The 14,562-nt window shown below is 51.8% G+C and overlaps 1 protein-coding gene across 7 annotated transcripts in view; it reads left to right on the forward strand.

Moving 5' to 3' along the window:
- GRK5 (G protein-coupled receptor kinase 5) overlaps window positions 1-14,562 on the forward strand; it is a 225,543-nt gene that overhangs the window by 101,450 nt on the left and 109,531 nt on the right. For all 7 annotated transcript variants that reach the window (XM_027112743.1, XM_027112742.1, XM_027112741.1 and 4 more), the window contains one exon: window positions 3,241-3,336. In XM_027112743.1, the coding sequence (XP_026968544.1) occupies window positions 3,241-3,336 (96 nt within the window). The remainder of the gene's footprint in view (window positions 1-3,240; window positions 3,337-14,562) is intronic.

Here is a 14,562-nt window from a genome sequence, read left to right on the forward strand (position 1 = left end):
TCCATATATATGTGTTAGCATACGGTATTTGTCTTTCTCTTTCTGACTTACTTCACCCTGTATGACAGACTCTAGGTCTATCCACCTCATTACAAATAGCTCAATTTCATTTCTTTTTATGGCTGAGTAATATTCCATTGTATATATGTGCCACATCTTCTTTATCCATTCATCCGATGATGGGCACTTAGGTTGCTTCCATGTCCTGGCTATTGTAAATAGAGCTGCAATGAACATTTTGGTACATGACTCTTTTTGAATTATGGTTTTCTCAGGGTAATGCCCAGTAGTGGGACTGCTGGGTCATATGGTAGTTCTATTTGTAGTTTCTTAAGGAACCTCCATACTGTTCTCCACAGTGGTTGTATCAATTTACATTCCCACCAACAGTGCAAGAGGGTTCCCTTTTCTCCACACCCTCTCCAGCATTTATTGTTTCTAGATTTTTTGATGATAGCCATTCTGACTGGTGTGAGATGATATCTCATTGTAGTTTTGATTTGCATTTCTCTAATGATTAATGAAGTTGAGCATTCTTTCATGTGTTTGTTGGCAGTCTGTATATCTTCTTTGGAGAAATGTCTATTTAGATCTTCTGCCCATTTTTGGATTGGGTTGTTTGGTTTTTTGTTATTGAGCTGCATGAGCTGCTTGTAAACTTTGGAAATTAATCCTTTGTCAGTTGCTTCATTTGCAAATATTTTCTCCCATTCTGAGGGTTGTCTTTTGGTCTTGTTTATGGTTGGATGATTTCTAATGGCCCTTTTAAGCCTCAGAGCCGGAGCTGATGGGGATGGGAGCATCGGACTTGCCTGATTTCTCGAGACGGCGGCTCTTCCCTGGGGGATGCACGTAACTAACCTTTACAGGGGCCGGGCCAGCTGCCGACTGGAGGCCACTGTCCTGTCCACAGGGGCAGCCGCCACCCAGCTCCAGCTCATCCTGGAAGAGAAATGCAGGAAGAGAAGTCCCAAATCTGGATTCATATGTAACATCTCCACGTTTAAATCTTGACACCAGGTTCAATGAACAGGCAAACAAACCAACAAGCCACACGTGGGTCCAACAGAGCAGCTCTTCAGGCCTCGGGCCCGGGGTGGCGTCTCTTCCCGGTGGCTTGGGCCTCAGCTGGAGAGATTCGAGTTCTGTTTCCTCCTACCGGATGCCGTATCACTTCTGAGGTCCGATGCCAGCTTCCTCTTTGATACCTGGGAGCTTCCTTTGCTTTTGGTGCTCCCGAAAGGGAGCTTTATAGACAGAAGGGTGAGCGTGAATGCCTATAGGGTCTGGATTCTGCTCAGGCTGGGGTCCTGGCCCTGCTATTTGTGAGCTGTGGGGCTATAGGTGACTTGCTTCTTTCTTCCCTGTGCCTCAGTTTCCTTGTCTGTCAAGTGGCAATAGTAATAGTTATGCCTGGGAGAGTTAGAGCGGGGACCAGGGCAGGGCAGCAGAAGGGCTGTGAGGTGTGTGTGGACGTGTGATGGTGTGTTGGTGCTGCTGGAGCAAAGAGCACAGTGGAGTCGGACAGGCCATCCACTGGTGAGTTACGCAACGTCGGACGTCTGTTTCTACATCTGTGATATGCCCAGTGATTTCCTCCTCCACAAGTCATTCTGAGGATTAAGTAAGATAATGTTCAAACAGTGTCTGGCCACAACGTGAGCCCCATACACATTTGTTTTGTTCCCTGGAAGCTGGGGCCTTTGACCTTTGTGGAGGCTTGAGCAGAGGGGGCTGGGGCTGGTTGGCTGGGCTGAAGACAGAACGAGCAGAGAGCTGGGAAATGGACCGTGTCCTGGGCCTCTGCCGTCAGCTCCCTCCCGTCCTTCCTGGCCCCCCGGGTGGGGGTCCTCGTCCCATCCTCAGAAGCCCACCCACTTGATGTTCAGGAAGGTGGCCTCAGCTTTGCAGGGCAGTTGGATGAGTTGGGAATCTCCCTTTATTGAGATCAGCTCTGTGCCAGCGCCGACACACGCTGGACCGGGGCGGGCCCAGATCCGAGCTCCTCCGGGTGTCCCTGGGTTGGCTGGCTGAAGAAAGGGGCCTTGCCCTGTCCAGACCCTCTCTGGGGGTCAGAGACTGGGGGGAGCATCCCGGGGTGCTGAGGGCCTGGCCAAGATCTGGCGTCTCTTTAACTGGCCCCAAACTTCGCGGGTATTTGAGGTGGTGATCACATGAAGGGGGATAAGAAGCCCTATAAAATTCCGAGACGCTGAGGGTCCTAAAGGACTATGTGATCTTTGGTGAGTCACTGACCAGTGGAATTTAAGGGCCACTCTGGGGGCAGTGGGCAGACGATGGCATCTCAGGTTCTTGGTGCGGTCCTGGCCACGTGACACAGAGGTGCCTCCAGGTCCAAGTTCCAAATGGTGGTGGGCTCAGGGACACGTAGGCTGGAGTTGGCCCCCCCTTGCCGTTTGCACACCTGAGCGTTCTGACATCTGTCCACGGATAAGGTGTGGCAGGGATGATGGGAACACCTGTGTGTGCGCCTTAGGTAGCTCTGTGTGTTCATTGCATGTACATGTTCATTGTGTGTGTTTGTTACATGTGTGTTCATTGTGTTTGTATGTCTGTCGTGTGCATATCCATTGCGTGTGTGTCCCTAGCGTGTGCGTGCTCATTACGTGTGCACACTGGGCAGGATGCAAGGCCTGACGGGGGTCCTTCAGGAGTCCTTCCAGCCTTGAGAAATGCATCCCCTGAGACCCTGGGGTTCGTGAGGCGGGAGAAGAAGGGGCTACCCAGGACAAGTGGGAGTTGAAGTCCTTGTCCCCGACACCTGGCCTCCAGCTGGGGATGGGGACTCTCCCCAGGAAACAAGGGGTAAAATGAGGTGGTGAGGGGGCTGCAGTCCACCCGCTTGTGAATCCATTTCACCAGGATTTCCCAGGCTGACAGCCCTGGCCCCTGCCATCGGAAGGTTGTGGTCGAGTCTGGAGCGAACACCAGGCACCCGGCAGGGCTGCACAGCCGTGGGAGACGCCAAGGAAGAACAGGGTGCCCGGTGTGGGTGCAGGCGTGGAGGATGGGAGGGACCGCTGCTGCTGGTGGTGGCGGGGGCCCAGGCCCGGGCGAGCCTGTGGGAAGAACACACAGGCTTGATGCCGACTGGGGAGGGGGCGTGTCCCTGTCTCCCAGCCAGGAAGCCGTGCACAGGCTCACTGGGCTGGGACACAGGCTCTGGAGCCTTGGACAACACCAGCATCAGCTCCCCATCTTTCTTCCCCATCTCTGCAGGGGGCGGAGGAAAGCGCAAGGGGAAAAGCAAGAAGTGGAAGGAAATCCTGAAGTTCCCTCACATTAGCCAGTGTGAAGACCTCCGAAGGACCATAGGTAAGCTCTCCTCCCTCAGGGGGCACGGGGAGGGGCGGAGAGGGGAGCAAGCGGCCCGTTAACCGGAACTGTCTGAACGGTGAGTCAGGTACAAATCGGTTAATGCAGTAAAGTGATGCTAGGTAGGCGGTCCAAGCTGATGCCTTTGCTAATTGATATCAAGATGCAATCAACATTCGTCGAGTATTTGGTGTGTGCCGGGCAGGATTATCTCCCAATTACCCTTTGAGGCTGTTATTTTACTCCACTTTTCAGCTGGGGAAACCAAGGCACAGAGAGATTCTGTAATTGGACCAAAGTTGCACAGCTTGTGGGAGGGTGGTGGAGGTGGGCCACACCTGGCCCTGAGCGCCCCCCCACCCCCACCCCGTGTAGCTTTCGCCCTTCCTTCCTGGGGCCCGTGGGTCCTGCCCTCAGGAAGCAGCCCCAGGCTTTGGGAGCTGAGGCGGGGTGGTGAGCCTCTGGGCTCCCCTTCCCTGCTGCCAGGGATGTGGGTTCTCACCGAGGAGCTGCCCTGCTCAGTGCACAGCCCTGTCCTCTTTATTCAGCGCCCACACGGCCAGGCAGCTCCAAGAGCAGAGGGCGCTTGTCTCCCTAGGGGCTGGCACAGCCAAATGCACCAGGAGGGTCTGTCCCCGGCCCCGCTCCGAACACGGCTGTGGTGAGGAGGCTGGGGGGCTGGACGAGGACTCTCTGTGCTGGTGGGAGCCCTGGCCCTTCTCCCCTCTGTGCCCAGGGCGGGGCACTCCCGCTTGCTGCATGAAGGCGTCTTATCTGCTCCTGACTGCTAGAGGTCACGGATGCGCCATACTGTGTTTATTACACTCAGATCCTTTGAGCGCGTGTATAGGATGATGCTGTTACCCAGAACTCCGCAGGCCCAGCTGCTCTTGAGACTTCTGCCCGGGGCACTGGGTGAACTGCCCTGCGCCTGCTGTGGGACGTGAGGCCACTCATGGCCGTTTAGCTTTTCTGAATGGCTTCTCCGCGTGGCCTGGCCTCCACCAGCTCCCCAGGCCAGGTGGGACTCACATGCCGTCCCAGGCCTGCTCAGTCCTCTCGCCGGGCGCCCCCCTCCAGATCCTTCCGTTGTGCTGTGACAGCAGGTGACCTGTTCCCTCTGTGCGCCCCACATGCCCAGCACGGAGGAGGAGCTCCCTTAATTGGTGTTTATGAAGTGGAAGGGAGCCACGTGCATCCCACAAAGGCAGATGTGAGCAGGGAAGAAGTAGGGTGCCGAGTGGTGGGGAAATGACCTCAGACCCACCTTCCGTCCTTAAAACGTCAGGCCAGAGTCCCCACGGTGTTCTTGGGGCTGAGAGTGCAGGTGGCCTAAGAGATCAGGGCCTCCGGGTCCAGGCCGACTTGGGTTCAAACCCCACCCGCTCTCCAGCCACCTGACAAGCTACTTAATCTTGCTGAGCCTCAGTTTCCTCAGCTGAAAACAGTGCTCATGAACCCAGTGCGGTGAGACCAGGTGTGTGAAGGGCTTCGCTGGAGCCTGGGACCACTCCCCTTAGCACTTGACTTTCTTCCTGGAATGCACAGCAGCTCCCACTCTGCTGGGCCGCTCTTGTGTTGGGGGTGCCCGAGTTTGCCCTTGATCTGGAGGTACGTGGGGCAGCGGGGGGAGAGAAGATGGGCTCTTCTTCTGGGGCTGGGAGGATGTCGGGGAGGGTTTTGCCACTGACGACTCACAAGTAGCCTTCAGAGAGGGGAGAGGAAGGAGAGTCCCTGGAATCTGCCGCCACCCTCCCGGGGCCATCTGGTTCTTTAGGCCTGGAGAGAGTAGGGCCTAGGGGTGGGGAGGGGTGGGGAGCTCAGATGCCATGGTCTCCGCACACCCCTGGGGAACCAGACCCTCTTCTCCATCCTCTTGGTCCAGGGCGAGCACGTTCACCAGCTACCACACGCCTCTCCTGGATGCTGAGCCCAGCTTTTTCTCAACAGGCCCAGGAATGGCTCCCACTCAACCTCGGAGCCATAGGGCTGATCCCAGAGACCCTTCTGAGGTGTTGATTTGGAAGAGAGAACTTGAAATAGGAGGAAAGCACCCTCCAAAGTGGGGAGCTGTGTAGAGAGGCAGGGTAACTGCGTGAGGGCCAGTATCACCTGGGAGGGGCCCGGCAGGTGGAGCCCATTTGCTTCTCTGCCTTGGGTTAACTGCCTGCAGGTGGTGGTGTCTGGAATGGTCCTCAGGACCCAGCCAGCTCTGAAGGCCACCTCCTCAGAGAATTAAAATTAGCTCCTGGCCAGGGTCTTTCAAAGCATCCTGCCCTTTTGTCAGGGCGCCTCCCACCTCCCCACCTCCCACCCCCAGTTATTATTGGATGTCTGTTTGCCCCTCAAGTGCGAAAGTCTCCTCGAGAAGGATCTTTTAAATTCACCACCATGTGCCTGGTGCCTGCTTACAGGAGGAGCACAATAGTTGGATGAACGAGTGAAGGAAAGAATGAATGAAGTGGTATGAAGGAGTGAACACTGAGCTTCTGCAGTGTTTTAAATAAATGGAAGAGTGTTGAGAGTCATATGAGGAACATTCTTGTACCTGCCACCTGGATTAAAGAAATGTTAATATTTATCTATATTTGATTCATGTGTCTCTTGAAAATGGAAAACACAAACATCAACTATAGGACTTCCAGTTCCAGACAACGTGGAGCGGATGCGGTTTCCTATCCCCCCGACCATGGGCAGTCCAGAGCTCTGGACGTCACATATAAAAAAATATAAGAAGATTCCTAAAGGGACCTCTCTGGTGGCACAGTGGTTAAGAATTGGCCTGCCAATGCAGGGGACACAGGTTCGAGCCCTGGTCCAGGAAGATCACACATGCTGCGAAGCAACTAAGCCCGGGAGCCACAACTACTGAGCCCTCGTGCAACAACTACTGAAGCCTGTGCGCCTAGAGCCCGTGCTCTGCAACAAAGAGAAGCCACCTCAGTGAGAAGCCCACGCACTGCAACGAAGAGTAGCCCCTGCTCGCCGCAACTAGAGAAAAGCCCGTGCACAGCAACGAAGACCCAACGCAGCCAAAAATAAATAAATAAAATAAAATAAAAACAAAACAAGCATTTAAAAAAGAAAACAAAAGAAGATTCCTAAAAATGGAGGAAGAGGCAGACTGGCTGGGATCTCAGGATGTGAGGAGTGGTGTGCCAGTGGGCTCCTGGCTTTTCTTTTTTGCCTCCGTTAAATCCCAGGGACCAGGTGCTGGAGAAACTCACTACCCGGAGATGCCAATGGGTGCAAAAGAAAAGACACCCCCCCCCCAAAAAAAATTCTGTTCTCTCTAGCCAGCAGCCTGGGAAAAGGACAGCTGAGCTGAGCTGGCCCCTCCAGAACGGTCACACTTCGGCCACAGTTCACTCCAGCAATGTGGACGCCTCACTGTCTACCTTTCTTTTCACCTATCCTAGTGCCAGACTCAGAGACCCAGGGCTCCCTCCCTCTCCACGTCTCTCCTTTCTGACACACAGATCCTGATACTTGGAGGTGAGCGAGTTCTGCCGAGGTTCAGTCCCCGACACCAACTCTCAGTGCCCCCCACTCTAGCCCTGCTCCCCATGGGGCCTCCAGGCATTGCCCCAGAAGGGCCCCAAATGCCTCTCTCCTTCCAGTTGGCCCCGCCGCACCCTCGTCACTTCCGGAATGGGGGACCCTCTGGAGCCTAGGATTCGCCTCTGAGCTTTTCTATGTCCGTGGATTCTACCCCATGGGCCCCATCCCCATCTGTCCATCAAGGTCCATAAACGGGCCTCTTGTCAGGGTCCCCTCCCCTGGGAGGGTGAGAGAAACGTGCACGCTGGCGTGTGAAAATGAATTCTTCTGTTCTCCTAGAGGGATTGAAAAGACTCTGTGTATGAGTGCAGTGTGAAGAGAGGCCGGGAAAACAGGAAGGCCGCCATAAACCGAGGGGCTGCAGCTCGTGGGGACCGGCCCCAGGGCTCGGGCCTTCCTGTGTGTTTACAGTCCGTCGCCCTGGTGTTTGCCCAGCCTCTGCTGGGGTCCTGCTGGAAGGCTTTCTTAAATAAAAATCTCATTTCTTTTCTAGACCAATATACAAACCAAACAGTGGCAAATGCCACATTTATTTTTCTTGTGGACACATGAGCTCACTTTCTGAAGCTCTTTGGGAGGATGTCCCAGAGCAGGCTTTGGGCCAGGGTGATGAGGCCCTTATGGGCCCAGAGGGCCCCGTGGGAAGGCTCTTGATCAGAGGGGAGGACGGAGACCACAAGGACCCCGTTGACTGGCCAGAACAGTGGTCTGTTAAAGCCACACCCTCTCTCGCCCCCAGCACTGCCCTGACAACCACAGGCCATCTCCCCCAGCAGCCAGGGGGATTCTGAGAAATGAAAACGGCACCCCTTGGGTCCCCTGCTGAAACCGCTGCAGCAGCTGCTCCCACCTGTAATAAAAGACAAACTTCTCACCGTGGCTTATGAGCTCTTTGGTCGTTGCGTGAAGCCTAGGATTGCAAAGGAAACCAGTTCTTTTCAAATAGTTATTAGATACTTTAAAATGTTACGATCTTGAAGTATATGTGCTTTCTTGTGAATACTTTAATAGGGCCCAGCAGCTGGTCTAATAGCTACTGTAATTTTGAATTAGTGAGAGCGTAAGTGATATTTCCAGATATCTGCAATGATGGTGATATGAATGGGTCTGAGATTTCTGTCGTCGACAAGTCCCAGCACCGCTAACATTACTGTGGGTTGTTGTCAACATTTGTGACTCAATGAAGTGCTCATTTCCAGTTAGAGGCTGGTGAAGAGAGAGATGACATTTTTCTCCATCCGAGTTCACAGACCCCCTGAATCCTATCCATGGACCTCTTGGCAATGCCCTTCCTACCCTGTCCTATGTGAGCCGGCCCTCACCTTTGTCTCAGTCACTCCCTCCTCCTCCATTCACTTTGCCATGCTGGTTGCCCTTTTGTCCCTTGACTACCCCAAGCTTGTCTGTAGCCTGGAGCCTTTGCCCCTGCTGTCCTCTGTCTGGAATGCTCTTCCCCACACTTCTTCTAGGGGGCCTTTAGGTCTCAGTTCAGATATCGCCTCCATAGAAAAGCCTTCCCAACCAGCCTTTAGATAGGAACTATACTTGCCCTCTAATTGCTGTCTTTCACACTGTGCTGTTTATTAATGTTCTTGGCCTGCGCCCCAGCTGCCGTCATCCTTTGTTTAGTTGTTGACCTGTGTATTTTCTCTCTCCCTTACTGGACTGGATGTCCCATGACAATACTGACTGTGTCTTGTGTGGGTCACCACTAGAACAGTGTCTGGCACACAATAGGGGTTCACTAAACGTTGAGAGAGTGAATGAAGGAATGAATGAAGTGAAATATTGGAAATGAGGGCTCTGTTTAAAAATTCTGTGACATATGCTTGCCATACCCACGTTTAATTTAGCCAGTGGTTTAAAGTCATAACAGTTCAGACTTAGGAGGCACCTTAGAAAGCATCTGCTTTGTCTCCCTTCCCCCACTCCCTACTAGATGATGAGCAACTCAGAGGGGCAGGTGCCCTGATGGCTCCTGGTCCAGGCCCGTTTCCCCTGAGGCTGCAACTGGAGTAATTCTCACAGTGATGTTAGGCTTTGACGGAATTCTCGACTCAAGGAACTGGAGAGCATCTCGTCTAGCCACCCCTTTCAGACCTGAGTCGGAATTTCGGAACCTGTTAGGCTCCAAGAGGAGAAGTGACCTGCCCAGGACAGTCCGGGCCCCTGATCCTGGGCTGCAGCTCTCCACTTCCCAGCATCATATTGACTTTATAAACATTTTGGCATCAGCCCCCAGCCAGTACCCACAGCAGAGAAACTCAGTAGGTACTCGGAGGGATAGACATTTCTGTCTCTTTTTTCTTTCTTTTATCTTCTAAGTATGGGTAGCATGTTCATTTGCTTATTCAACAAGTGTTTATTGAGCACTTAAGATATGCTGTGCACTGGGGAAACAGGCCTGATTCCTGCCCCCTGCCCCCCGAGCTCATTCATGGCTGAACCCAAGAGACTGGCAGAAATAAAGAGGTGATAACAAATTCTGAGAAAGGTCCATGATGGAGGGACAGGTTGCCAAGCTAGATAATAGTGTGGAGGGTCTTCCACCCGTCAGGAACTTCCCTGGAGGAAGTGACGTCACTCTGAGCCTCCCAGGGCATCTCTTTGTGTGAGCTCCCTGGGGGCATGGACCATGTGCTCTCCATCTTGGGGTCTCCATCGTTGGCACAGTGAGTAGGTGGGTGGATGGATGGGTGGATGATGGACGGATGAAGTGACTGAATGAATGGGTGCTGCCCTTCTCCTCAGCCTGGAAACCATAACTGGGATTGGCAGTAACGAGTATTAAGACAGAGAGTCCTTGCCACATGCATCTACTTCCAGTGTGAGCCCCAGATATGAGTAACTGATTTTAGACAGTCCTGGAGGGGAGCAGACAGATCGTGGGAGAAGAAGCGTTCTTTGATATCTGCTTGATGAAACATCAAATGATGGCATTCGTTAGTAAGCTAATTGTAAGATAATTAGAGGGTCCAAATCAAAGAAGTTCTCAGAACGTCCAAAACTTGGAAGGCTGGAACGTCATTGTGAAGATAAAAGATTGTTGAGGTCTGCAAATATTTCTCAGTGACGCAGAAAATTCTGTTGGGCAAAAAGTGTGGCATTTTTATTTATTTAGCTCAGGCTCATTGCATGCTTTTTTCTTTCATTAAAAAAAAAAAGAGTATGAGTGAAAGAGTTGGTTATTCCACTGTTTGGCAATATTTCTGTAGGAACTGTCCAAAAGCTATATAATAAATCAAGGCCCCTCCCCACCCCCTGGTGAGGCTAACATTTACCAGGAAGCTGTTCGCAGCAAGTAGCTGCCGCGGTGCCCTGTACACTCACCGATGGACGGGACGGGAGAGATTTCATTTGCCTTGTGGGACAGCGTCTTGCCAAAGTCTTAACTCTTTCCAGGAGCAGAAGCTCTAGGCTATGGGGGATTCCTGGAAGAAAATGGAGACTTTTAACCTTTAAGAAGAAAAACCAAAATACTGTAATAATGTGAAGATGCCTTGAACTAGCCTAGTTTTGACTATTCACCCAGCATTGCTCATGGTCTTTGAACAAGAAGTCAGCCTACAAATATGTGTTGAGCTCCTGCTGGGTGCTGGGCATTGTTGCAGGCCCAGGAGCTGTACCATTGGCCGCAGAAGCAGGGTCGTCTTGTGGAAAGTCACTGGCATTAAGGTCAAACGGTGGCTCTGCTGCTCCCAGATGTGTGACATGGAGCAGGTTGCTTAACTTCTCTGGGTTGTCGTTTCTTTGTCTATCAAGTGGGAGACACTATTACCAACCTGGTAGAACCGTTGGGAGGGCCAGCAGAGTGCCTAGAAGAAGCCATCCTTGTCACCATCATCATCATGGTGCTAGTGGTGTGTGACAAAGGCTGAAGGCCCTTGGGGAGGGCTTTAGAGTTTCCCAAAGAAGCCGAATTGGCTGCAAACGATGAATGTGGCTAGCTGCTTCTGCGCTGACATCTCGTGGGTCCAGTGCCCCAGGGACTCCAGCCTTGGGATCATTTGAAACCTACCCTTCCTTGAGCCCCTGCCTCTGGCCTCCCCTTCCCGGAGGCCACCCTGATATCCCTGCAGCCCTCAGCCCTCCTTCTTCCCCTCAGCCCCACAGCACACCTGTGGAAGCTGATGGCATCACACTGTGCCCAGATCCCTGGCCTTGTAGGTTTCTTTGCAGGGACATATGGAAGGTTGCACCCCAGAGCGCTAATAAAGGTTACCCCTGGGGAAGGCATAGAGGTCAGAGGGGATATTAGCTTTATCTGTAAGGTGATTTTTTTTTTTTTTAAAGGAGAATGAATTGGCGAGTTATTTGTGTAAGTGAAAGTTGAATGAATAAATACGGAATTTGCTGCCTGGTTCCACAGTGGGGCAGTGGGATTGGTGACACCATTGCCCTCTTTCCTAGTTGATTTTGGGTCCCCTGATGAGTCTGTGGTCTCCGAGAAGATGGTCAGAGTCTCTCCATCTTTGCAGATCCAGCAGGACTGTGGCTGTGTGGCTCCTGCCCGGTTCTGCTGGGATGCTGGCAGGCAGGAGCCACCCTGTTGCCTTCAGCAGGTAGGGTCTCAGGGCCTTCAATCCTGCAAGGCTTTGGGGGAAGCCCAAGCCTGGATCAGCTCAGCCTGACCCTGGACCCCATCCCTGGAGTCTCCAGCCTCCTCCTGGGCTGCTCAGCTCTGCGCTCTGACTGGCGGGGTTCCCCTCATCCAGCCCACGGTGGTCTCCTGCCTGCACATCGTCGATGTCCACTGAGTGGGATGGGCAGCCGGGGTCCTTTCCCAGAGATGTGACAGGGGCTAGTCCATGCCGTGCTGCAAACAGCCTGCTTTTCTGCTCGTTCCTGTTCAAGGGCTACAGGTTCCCTGGCATTGCCAGGCACGCATCAGGGTCTGGAAAGGAGTTTGGGCTCCTGGGACAGGTCTCACCCCACCCAAGGGTCTGCATGACCTGGTCCCCTTCAGGCCTTCCAGGCTGGCATGTAAGCGCTTGGTTTCATCGCCAGGTGAGCCAAGTCTTTCTACAGACGTCATTCTCGTCCTTGGGGTGATAAGGGCACGTCATGTATGTCGTTCTGCCACTTGCCGTGCTCTGATAAGGCACAGCATCTGCTTGTCCTTGGAGGGCAAGATAAATTTAGATGTGGCGGATTTAGAACATCAGGTGACCTGTCTGCAGCTGTAGCTCTTACGAGGGAGAGGGTGGCCTGGCTAGTTTGCTGGGTGTTAGTCTCACCTCTACACCAAGATGAACAGCCACTGGAAGGCAAGGGCTGGATCCTCGGTGCCTAGCCTGGGCTTGGGTGCAAGCAAGATGCTCAGTGATCCTAGCTGGTGGCTTTTGTGTTTGGAGATTCTTAGAATGGAGCACTGATAGGGATTTTACAGATGAGCTGAGATTGTGGTTTTCAAAGGCTGTCCTGCAGGGAGCATGAGAGATCCAGAGCAGACTTCTGTCTGAACAGGGTTTCTTTTTACCTTTTATATTTGGTAAGATTTTATTCCAGAGTGAAGGTTTTACCTGTGTAAGATTTTATTCCAGAGTGAAAACCAAGTTTGAAACCCACTGCTTTAGGCCAGGTCTCCCATTTTCCAGGTAAGTAAACTGAGTCCCAGAGAGACAAGTGACATGCTGAGGTCTCCCTGTGACCTGACTCCAAGGCAGGCTTTCCCTCACTGTGTTAGTCGACTCAGGCTGCCAGAGCAAAATGCCACAGACATTTATGGGGGCTTAAACAACAGAAATTTATTGTCTCGCAGTTCTAGAAGCTGGAGGTCTAAGGTTAAGGTGTCGACAGTATTGTTTCCTTCTGAGCCCATGAGGGAGAATCTGCTCCAGGCTTTCCTCCTTGCTTCTCGTGGTTGTTGGCAATTTTCAACATTCCTTGGTGTTTAGAAGCATCACCCTAATCTCATCTTCACCTTAACACGGCGTTCTTGTTCGCGTCTGTGTCTGTGTCTGTCCAGATTTCCCCGTTTTATAAGGGCACCAGTTATATTGGTGTCATATTGAACTAGGGTTTACCGTAATGACCTGATTTTAACTCAGTTACCTCTGTAAAGACCCTATTTTCAAATAAGATCACATTCTGAAGTACTAGGGGTTAGGACTCCAACATGTCTTCTTTGGGGGTCACAATCCAACCCCTAGTATCACCTTCTCACATGGTCTCTGGAGTTCAAGTTCAAGGGGCTAGAGGATCCCAAATCTGACCAAGTCTGAGGGTGGATCCTTCCCTCCTTCCTGACCCCAGCTTGGGGTTAACCCCTGCAGGCCCAGGCTGACTTCTTCCCACAGGCCACAGGAATGTCTACAAGACAATTAACTGCTTTCCAAACCATGCTGCATGGTGCTTTTTTGTTCCCTCTTTTTATTATTGTTGTTGTTATTGTTCAAGTAATTGTAATTGGTAAATTACTTTGCTAAAAAACATAAGAAAGGCCACCCATAATTTTACCACTCAGCTATAGCTAGTTAATACTTTCATGTAATTCCTTCTAGCTTTTTTTCCCTGTGTACATACCATGGTTTTGTTTCTTAATCTTTTTCTTAATATAATTTCAAAAATATTTTCCCAGGTCATTAAAAACCTCCATAAACGTGATTTATGTTTTTCCATTTGGTGCATATTTATTGAGTGGCAGGCATTGGGGATCCATCAGTGAACAAAACACAAAATTCCTGTTCTCTTGGGCCATCCAGAGGGTTGAGTGTCTACACCAGTGGACAGTGGAGAACTAGCCTATTGCCCTCCTCTCAGCATTGGTCCAGGCCCCCGATCTTTCCCTACCTGTGGCTTATTTATTTCCTGAGGGCGATTCTTCCTTTAAGTTATCTTGAAAATAAGCCCTCTCAGGACTTCCCTGGTGGTCCAGTGGTTAAGACTCCGCTCTCCCAATGCAGGGGGCACGGGTTTGATCCCTGGTCAGGGAACTAGATCCTGCATGCCACAACTAAAAGAGCCTGCAGGGTGCAACTGAAGATCCCGCATGCCACAACTAAGACCCGCTGCAGCCAAATAAATAAATAATTTTTAAAAAAAGAAAGGAAGAAAAGAAAAGAAGCCCTCTCCCATGAGCCTCCAATGAACCTGATTTTTCAAGGCTTCCTATCTATCCCATGTATATATTGTACTTTTGGGGGTTTTTCCCTCTAGTTTTTGCCATTACAGTTAGCGTTCAGATGAGCATCTTTGTACTTCATTGTGACATTGCTCAGAGGTGAGAAAGCCCACGCTGTCTTTTTTTTTTTTAATTTATTAATTTATTTTTGGCTGCATGGGGTCTTCATTGCTGCACATGGGCTTTCTCTAGTTGCGACGAGCGGGGGCTGCTTTTCGTTGTGGTGCGCGGGCTTCCCATTGTGGTGGCTTCTCTTGTTGTGAAGCACGGGCTCTAGGCGCGCAGGCTTCAGTAGTTGTGGCACACGGGCTCAGTAGTTGTGGCTCGCGGGCTCTAGAGCACAGGCTCAGTAGTTGTGGCTCTCAGGCTCTAGAGCGCAGGCTCAGTAGTTGTGGCACACGGGCTTAGTTGCTCTGCAGCATGTGGGATCTTCCCAGACCAGGGCTCGAACCCATGTCCCCTGCATTGGCAGGCGGATTCTTAACCACTGCGCCACCAGGGAAATCCTCACGCTGTCTTTTTTTTTTTTTTTTTTTTTTTTT

This window comes from Aethalodelphis obliquidens, unplaced genomic scaffold (genome assembly GCF_003676395.1).
Source record: "Aethalodelphis obliquidens isolate GAN/ISIS:26980383/991018 unplaced genomic scaffold, ASM367639v1 scaffold11, whole genome shotgun sequence".
NCBI classification, from domain to species: Eukaryota; Metazoa; Chordata; class Mammalia; order Artiodactyla; family Delphinidae; genus Aethalodelphis; species Aethalodelphis obliquidens.